This window comes from Lepidothrix coronata, unplaced genomic scaffold, assembly GCF_001604755.1.
Source record: "Lepidothrix coronata isolate B3197 unplaced genomic scaffold, Lepidothrix_coronata-1.0 Scaffold97, whole genome shotgun sequence".
NCBI classification, from domain to species: Eukaryota; Metazoa; Chordata; class Aves; order Passeriformes; family Pipridae; genus Lepidothrix; species Lepidothrix coronata.
Window position 1 is genome coordinate 3,281,674 of NW_016690277.1, and position 9,824 is coordinate 3,291,497.

The window sequence follows — 9,824 nt, forward strand, 5'->3', positions numbered from 1 at the left end:
ACACATTACTGTGCTAGATAAACAATAGCACTTGGAAAAAAGCAAAATACTACATTGCAATATTGTAAAAAGCTACTGGTAAGGGCTTAGAAGCTTCATGTAAATATGCAATGTCTCTGAGCACAAAAGCTAGGTTTTAAAAAGTGCCTGTGCAATCAAGAGTTCTTCAAATTGCTGCCATTTTTGAAGGAAGTAAACATTATAACAAGTAAATATTACATGGGTGGGGAAAAACTATACTAACAAAGTAAAATATTTTAATTGTTATGCACTGGAAAACAGAAAAAGCCATGACATTGTGAAAGACTGCAAACTTTTCCCCACAGTTCCCTTTTCCATCCAGCCGAAATTGCCACAATGCCATCTCCCCAAGCTCGGGGACAGCCAGCGAAATCCCTGCTGAGGACCACTGCAGGAGTGAAAGAATGTACAAGAATGTTGTGATGAATTTAAGAATTATAAAACCCTCCACTTATCTCTGGGAGTTTACATATTTACAAGTTTGTGTTTTGAAGAATGTGTAGAGTTTGTAGTTACTTGTGCTGTACACAGGAGACAACCTCCCCTGCATTAGCCTGCCAGAGCAAGTCCTTTTTAAGACAGAGGACAAATAACGATATCAGTGGGGTTTATAAAGGTTTGGTGGCAATGAATATCCAAGTTAACAGCTGTGTCTGCAATGAACTCAGTGTCTGCAGGATCTGGGGCTGCTTTCTAAAAGAGTCCAGGCAACTCTTCCACAAGCATACAGTCAGCTGTGAGTGAAAGCATGGTCAGGTTTCTACTGCACCTTATTTCCTTTCCTGTTCTCCTTCCTTGCTTACCTTTCTCACCCTAAATTCAAAATATCCTCTGTCACATTTTAACTTGAAACTTGTTTTCCTCTCTCAACAGTGAAAATAAAATAAATATCCTGCACAGTTAAGAACAAAAATAAGTTTTACCTTTTGAAGCATTGCATTGCCCTGGTGTCCATTGACATTGTGATGGCTGATCTCTCTTTTGTATTGATATTCATAGACCTGATTTGTTATATTAATAAGCAGAGTGGATGGCCCAGATTTCAGCTTTTCACATTCATAAACTGTTCCACTTTCTACATCTGATGCTTTTGTCACATATCGTATAATTAATCCCATTACGAGGCCTGGAGAGTAAAGAAAAAAAGAAAAATGAGAAAGATTCAAGTACTTTTAAGTATTTGATGCTACACAATTACTGATTTAGAGAAAAAATAACTCAAAGTTAGGACCCCTTTGCAGTGTTTCTACCTTCACAGAGATACACCTCTCTCAACACGCCATGGATGACCATAAAATAGTTTTCCAAAGTGGTCATTTCATTAGAATGCAGATGTTGGTTTGACATATGTGCAGTTGTATTCTTATTTTTGTGATGCACTTGCTGGAATAATTATTAACTGAGTTTCTCATGCACCAAATTTTCAATAGATATTCAGAGCAGGGAGATGCCTGCATAACTAATATGCTGTACTGAGCATAAAAACATCAGCTGTGCTGTTGGTGATTTTACACACTTCATCTGTGGGGACAAAACTCTGACACATCCTCAGGCACATTTTGCCTTCTGTAGGAGACTATTTTTAAGACTGTATAAACATAGGACAATAAAAGCAGGGGGAAGGGAAGGAAGATTAGGACTGGAACTAATTAATTTGACTATCTACAATTTAGGACTCTTATCTGAGACAGATATTTTGTCTCCCTTTACATTTACGAAAAAGGAAAATGTACTTCTGCAACCATCCTGTGGAAAGTACGCTTCTTTCTGTTGGCTCTAGTGGGAGCTTGCATGTTTACTTCAGGAGAGGTGACTAATATTTAGCTGATAATATTACTGAGATTATTTCCACCCTCAGAGACTTGGATTTGGTTTCAAATTCAATTTCCATGCTTCTTTTATGTCCTATGTGCTTTAAGTACCATGTATAGGATGAACAGCTTTAAAGTTACTAATTATGAACATATGGTAAAATGCTAAGAATACTTAAATTAAATATTGATGGAAGACATCTAAACATCTAGATAGATATACTTACTAACGAAAGATAAGAAAGAAAATAAATTACAGGAAGTGGCTGAGAAGCATCTGTAAAATATGATATTACAGTTTCAGTTTTGTCCTGTAATCAGATGCCAAGTGATCACAAACACCTAGAGAGATAAATAGGATGTCTTTGTTATTGTCAAGTTTTCTGATAACAGAGATTCTCTGAACTGCAGATTCCTGGCATACATGTAAGGCAGGTTTGTAGGCTCTTGTACTGTTGCTAGAACTGAGTAACAGCTGTATTGCCTGTTCAGTCTGTGTATGCATTTGTGCTTGTTTAATATCTATTGTTTACTATGGTTGCTTTCTGTAAATGATAGAGGATTTCAGTAAGCTGTAGAAAATCCCAAGGCCACTTTCTTAAGTTACACAGCATTTGTGCAATAAATCTCATTATAAATCTACTTGTGGTAAAAGAGAGAATTCCTCAAAGTTTTAAGGGAAAGCATGTGTGTGTAGAGGGAAGCAAACACTGCATGTGCTCTGAAATATGATTTCTACAGTGGTCAGCCTAGATGTCCAAAATCATGAGTCAGAAACCAAGAAACCAGTCATTAGTTAAAACAGTCAGGCTTTTCAGCTTATTTTTATCAGATTTCCTCTAGGAGAACCACAGTTTTCAAATTCAATTTCAAATTCCACAATAACTTTGAGAATGGCAACATGGAACTGCTCAAGGGAGACCAGTGGAGACTGACTGACATTGCATGTAATGTCTCTGTTGTAGAGTCAGGTCCTGTGTCCTACAATATTTCAAGATTCCTGGTAGGTGTGTTATATTGGCTAACAGAGCATTTCCTTTGAACCAAATTCCATTTGGTTGTTTTAAAAATTAAAACGAATGTTCTCAGTTATAGTCATGCAATTGCACTGAATGGTTCAAGGGCAAATTATTTAAACCTGTTGTATCACGTTTAGACTAGTAGTAGAGGACTGTTCTTTTATTCTGTATTCTGAGAGGAAATGTTATCTTCAGCTGTCATTTCAAACTGCCTCTGTAGGAATTTTCTGGAGTGAAAACAAATGCAAATATCCAGATCCTAGTCCTGCAAGACAGCTCTTGAGTATAAATAAATCCATTTGCAGAAAATGAATATTTTAAATATATGATCACAGTAGCTTTAGAGAAAGAAAGATCGACACTGACTGAGTTTTACAACTGGAATTCAAGTTTGTCTTTTGGGTTTTCTTCTGACAGCTTTGGATCTGATCCTCTGATGGAGTCCAGATGGGAGGAACGTACAGAGCCACACAAATTATGAAATGATAATGAGAGAACAAAGAAATTATAGAGTATCCAGCAGCATAAACATACTGGAGAAAATACATTAGAGAAGATTCTAATAATTGATATTCTCAGGGTTTCAGCGGGGCTTTAAGGTCCTTGCAACTCCCAAGGAAATTCTAAAATATATTAATTTGAACAAAATATGGACAGGATCCATAACGATGGGCTGATTCAGAATATTCTCAAATGCTCGAGAGAAGGTTCAGATGAAGACAATTGCCATCAACACACTATATGGCAAAAGCCAATGTAAGTAATGGGATTGTATTCTTCCTTCAATAATAAATGTGCCAAAGACGCTATATAAAATCCCCAGGGAATTAAAAATCAGGGAAGAGGGTATTTAATATTTTAGTAGGTGTATCATTTATGGAATGCACTTTCTACTTTAAATCATTATATAGCATTTATTTCATAAGAGCATTCAGGAGTCCAGATCATATTCTAATAGAAATAATTAATTTTTAAATAAGCATATAATGTACTCTCCTTTCCACTACTCCCCCTTCCAGACTGAAGTCATGCTTTTGTGATGTATTTTCTGAAGCGTGCTGTATAGTTCATTTAAAGGAAAAAAATTGGGAAATACCATATGGATGCATTTACCAGGAAAAAAAGACCAATAACTTGTAAGTCTTTTGCAATCAATGTTTCATGGCAGAAAAAATTTAACATGAAGTTTTTCTCACAAAGCTCTATGACTTTGGTATGTAAAAACAGACCTTCTCTACAAATAGTTCTGATTTCCCAGTGGGACACACAGAAAGCTTGGCTTTACCATGTAAATCTAGGAATTCAGCAGGTAAAACTCCCTGGAGATGAGTCAGGAATGATGTTGCACTTGTTACCTGACATCACAAGTAGGTATTGCACTGAGGTATGAGTTGTCATGAATGAAAGTTTCAAATAGTTAAGTTTCAATGAGTTAAGGATGTAGATAATTGTAAATGCAAAGTCTTATGCAAGGTAAAACTTGAGTGTACTAGCATAAAGTACCTATCTTATATTCTAGATGTCCAAATCTACTTATAAATGTTTTCAGCTCAGCTGCCCATTATTTAAGATATTTTCCTACCAAGGCCTCATTTAATTCCTGTTTTAAGCACATTTATTTAAATGCAGCAGTGAAACAGGAATGGCTGTAACTAGTGTTACAGATTTCTTTAAAAAGGCTCAACTATCTTTTGAAGGAAGATCTTGCAGGAAAACCTCACTAACTACGGCTCAGTCATGTTTCAACTGAAGGCAGTTCAGGTTTTCCAGCTTGTTCAGTGGAAGTAGGATAAAATCCTTAATCATAGATGAGACCATTGGAAGGGTTTTCTTAAGTCACTCATGCTAAACTCCTGAGCTAAGCAGGGCTGTTCTTTCCCCAGGATTCTATCTAGTCAGCTATTAAGCACCTTCCTTAATAATGACACTCAGGGATGCAGGTTTTTCCAAATATTTTAGATTTTCTCCCAAATGTAATGATTTTCCCATACTGTTTTCTGAATCCTGGCAATCTTTCTTCATTATCAATTTTGTAAGCAGGAAGACAATGTAGTACTCTTCTTTATTGAGGTCTCTTTTTCTGAGGCTTGTTACATCCATTGCTGCCTTTGAGAATTAGGGCTACTCAGAACACACTCACCATCAGAAGGCAACTACAATCATTTCCACTAGATTTAGAAAGTGCAAGAATCATATTGCTTAATCATTAGACACCTCTACCAAAGCTGAATCAAGATCTGACTGTGCCTTATTTCCAAACACGCTGAATGGGATCCTCAGAAGAGGCTGGGGAAGGGCTGCTGTGAGTCAGCTTTCCCATTGCCCACCTGTCACATACATCCCCTCAAAACCTGGGGAAGCCCCTCTAAGCACTGCAACACAAAGCCGTTTTTGTGTGAGCACTCCAGTGACTCTTCTGTCATTCAGCCTTTTCACGTTTTCCTTCCAGTCTGTTCAACACAGAGCACAACTTTGAAAGCTGGTACATCTCCAATCAGGCTCACCTCCACCTAAAAGGTATCACACACTCCCTAGGGGTGATAATTAGCTGAAAACAATTTCAACAAAGTTGCTAATTAACCTTGCAGATAAAAGGCACAGATGGGAATGGTGGTGGTTTTTTTTGTTTATGTTCAATTCTGGCTGCTGACCTGCAGGAGCGTTTTAGCCTCTTCATCAGAGGTGAGTGGTGGCCTCTCTGTGTGGGTCTAATACCTAAATTCTGGGGAGGATGAGGCACTGGGATATGTGTGCCCAGTTTTTCATTGTGTAGCTCTAGACTATTTCCCCACTAATGTGAAGTGCCATGACTTACATATCATATGGGGAATTTGGCATCTTATGTTTTTTTGGCTGAGGTATCTAAAGACACCAGGCCCTGCAGGAGGTGGCTACAGGCACTTCAGTGTTTTATTGGCTGGTTGTCTCTTGACTGGTACTAAGAGGCATCTCCTGGGGTGTGGTGCTATGAGAGGGGTCACCTACTCTGATCTGAGAGAAGTGACAATTCTGGTTTTGTTTGTGTCTATAATCTACCACACTATTTCTCACTATGCTCTTGTACAGTAACTGTGCTGATAATGCACAGAAAGGATGTTCATCCCCTTCTGGGTGGCACAAAGTTCTTGTTTGATAACCACCTGCCTCCTTGGTATACAGATATCAGGAAGTGAGTTGAATTTGTTATTTGAGGTCTGTTTATCAAACCAAACTGCAACGTGCAGAGAAACTTGCTCTCTGAGATACAGGAAAATAAAGGAATCAATGAATAAACAGGTGAATCTGTATTCTTTATTGTTTGTGAGTGATTTTTCAGTTTGGTCTCAAAACAAAATAATTTGAGTCTTTAAATACTTTCAAGCTGAATGCCTTGCAATGTATATGCAAACACACATATGTGCACATAATTTTTTGTGAAATAATGTTGAATTCATGGTGAATTATTTGTTGTGAATTAATACTGGGTTATGTTAAATGCTTTGTTTTTTTTTCTTTGTAACTGCTGAAAGACTTTGAAATTAAATATAGCTATACTTAGTGTTGAACCATGTCTTTTATAAAAAAGTAGAGCTGAAACACCTCAGTTATGAAAGTTTCCAAATAGACAGTTTTCCACTATGGGCTTATGTTCTTTTTTTAATGAGCTGGAACTATTCAATCTAAAACTGAATTTTCCTACAAAGCTGATGCAAAAAAGAAAAAAAAAAGCCAACCCCCTCTTTTATTTGTTCTGCTCTTTAAATAGAACTTTCTATCAGGCTATGTTCAATTTGTGGCTGTTCAGCACTTTGCAGTAACTGTAAAACTTCCTGGTTTTGTATTTCTGTGGGTTTTTTCCCCTGATCTTCCTCACACTTCACTTTCTCTATCCTCTCCACTGCTGCACCCCTAATGGCACACTTGATGAGAAATACAGACCCATCTGTCATGCTGTGGGGCACAGTCTGCAATAAGTGGCCATATTCTTCTGTCACTCAAAGCCAAATTATCAGTTTCTTTTGTTGCTATTCACATATCTAATGAATAGCTGAATGGGTATGAGCAAAGCAAACTGTAGGACTGTGACTTTGAGTTTGTATTGAACAGGTATAAATCAGAATTGTTTGGATAGGGAAGGCAAAAATTATGTGAGGGCAGGATTTGACTCACTGTCAGTGCTTGGTGCCATGAAGATTTACTCCTGAAGCTGTTGCTGTTGATCTGACACTTCTCTCATGACCTCTGAAATTTCAATTTCTTTTCATTATTGCTACTCCACAATGCTAAAGATAACTAAACCCACATCCATACTTTTGAAGGATAAAAGGGACATCATCAACTTTTTGAATGCTACAAATAAGCTTTTTTCCCTGTTTGAAGATTGCCATAAATAATGAAAGACTAAACAGGTAGTTTATTTAAAATAATGAGGAATGCTTCCTTTGTTTGTGACTGTTTTAATAATTCAAAAGCTCTGTCCTGCTGGAGAACTAATCTCTGAACTGATCAAAAGAATATGAGTGTGTTGTCCTCATGATGTGCAGAGTATGTCCTGGGTAGGCAGCAAAATAGAACCAAAGGACAGATAAAACTCTAATTAAATACTGGTTTGTGTTATGTTGTATTTCTCCATATTTCATTTCTGTTTTGACAGGCTTTTGTCTAAATCTTCAACAAATGTTATCAGCTGTACATGGGAAACAGCCCAATAGTATACTATAGCTACTACAGAAGAGGCACCCATGTATTTAGGAAAACATTGCAATTTACAAGTGGATCATAATGAATATATTGCCCACTGTCTCATGATTTTCCTTTTGAGACATGTTAACAGAAATGCAATAAGCAAATGTATTCTCAGTGTTTTGTACCTCATAAAATTGTTAAACAACAATCCAGGTGATGTCTGACAACAAAAAGTATCCCAAATAAGTGTCATGTGATGTGTATTTCAGTCTCAACTGATTCAGCTGAAGTGTGTTTTCTATGTGTAACAGATTTAAAGATTAGAAAAACAGTATATTATTGAAGAAATATTTTCCCACAACTTTAAAATACAGGCAAGGCAGATGAGAATGAAGAATCCCACAGACTCAAGTGTTAGGGGCTCAGTGACTGGATTAATACAAGAGTTTCTTTTTTACTTGCTTTCCTTTAAAGTTTCAAGTTACTTGTGAAGACAGTGAGCCACGAAGATGAAACAGCCTGTGTTCTTGAAAATTCGTACAGTTAATGTCTCACACAAAACAGCTTTAAGGGATACAAGGAAGACTGAGCTTCAGCTTCAGTCCTCCGAAGATGCTGAGATCACCTGAAAATGCTTGATATAGCAAATGAAACATTTACCTCAAAATGTAGGGCTCAGTTGCCTTTGCTGTTGCAGGGTTTCAGATGAAACTTTTTGCATGTGGTGTCCCATGATAAACAAATTTTCTTCAGAATATGGAATCTTAACAAAGTCGGGTTTGGATATTACACTGCTAGAGTATATTATGTGCACAGAATGTGCCTGAACAGGCTGGCATTTAGATGGGTAATGATTGAGCTCTTGATCTCTGTCTTCCATTCTGGCAGCATTACCTTCCTATATGTGTTTTATGGTAGGAGAAATGGCAGCCACATCTCTCAAAGTGAAACAACAGTGAGAGAATGACAAGAAAAATCATTATACACGTAAGTGTATACCATTAAACCAGTGAGTACTTGGGGACAATGCAGGAAGTTCTACAGGAAAGCGATATGTAACATGACAAAACTTCATGAAAGATTAGAACTAGACAGGCAAACTGAAATTACAGCACAATGACAGCATTCAGAGAAGACTGACAGAGGCATTCGTCATATTGTGTTTTTCAAAGGCATAGAGCAAAACCAAAAGAAAACTCTAAAGATCATTTAAACTTTATTAGACAACATGTCTGTACCCACAAGGCTCCTTAATCTAATATCTTTGAGTGTTATAAAAGCCACTGAGGACATTTCATTTTTTGGTAAACAGCAAACTCCCCAACTCCCAAGGTGTCATACAGTGGCTGTTGGACCACAGAGGAACAGAACATGCACATCCTGAGGATAACCAGCTCATGACAATTGCTCTCTCCTCAAGGCAGCCTCCAGCTACTTCAGGAGAGATGCTGCTACATTATTATTTTGCCATACAGTTAAGGAGCTGATGACATTTAATTCACACATTTTCTGAGCTTTGTCAGCACTTGATCTCAAGTGCCTGATCAAAAATATGCAACTAGCCCCATGTTATGCTGGCACTTGAATTTTTACTCACCATAAAGCATAGCTCCTCCAGTTTCATGCAGAAAGCGGAATCGATGGTTTTTAAACAACCAAATTGTTAATATTGTAAGAATGAGCAAAAAGTTAAAGACTAGCAGCTCCACAGCTCCCTGATGATAAAACTGATCTTCATCTTTCACTGGTACGTATTTCTTCAACTTCTCCATTTCATTCCCTTTATGGAAAAATATGTGAAAAATAAAAGAAGAAAAAAAAATCACAGGAACAGAAGTGTTATCACCTTTGGTACAAAAAGTCCAGACACTACAGAAATTCACAGCAAGCACATCTGTTCCATTTGCAGCCTCATAGTAAAGTGCCCCAGCTCAGAATTCAGCTGGATTCTAGTTACAGCTTCCTGTTTCTCTCTTAAAGCTGCCCTGTCTCATTTTTAATGTTACAGTTGTGTCGCTGGACTGCGCTTGCTCAAGCTGTGGATGCACAAAGTGCCTCTGAGCCTCAGACTCTCTTAATTTCTAAAATTCTGTTGTAAAACTCAGTGCATGTTCATAATGTTTGACCCTGCAGTTAATAGCACAATCTGAATCCTAAAAATAATATTTTGCCTTGACAGCTCAAGACAGAAAAAATTATGTTAAAAGAATGACATAGAAACCTTTACTACATTTTGGAAGTTTAAAAATCTTTCCTGTTTCCCAGTTGCCCATGTTTAAGTGCAGGTGAGGTAGAATGCAGGTGACAC

At 37.3% G+C, this 9,824-nt stretch overlaps 1 protein-coding gene across 1 annotated transcript in view; it reads right to left on the minus strand.

The window, feature by feature from the left end:
• SLC9A9 (solute carrier family 9 member A9) overlaps nt 1-9,455 on the minus strand; it is a 186,363-nt gene extending 176,908 nt beyond the window's left edge. Inside the window, exons 1-2 of the mRNA XM_017822413.1 lie at nt 9,114-9,455; nt 945-1,147 (exon numbers count right to left, since the gene is read on the minus strand). Coding sequence (XP_017677902.1) covers nt 945-1,147; nt 9,114-9,288 — 378 coding nt within the window. The 5' untranslated portion in view covers nt 9,289-9,455. The remainder of the gene's footprint in view (nt 1-944; nt 1,148-9,113) is intronic.
• Between the last annotated feature and the right edge of the window lie 369 nt (nt 9,456-9,824).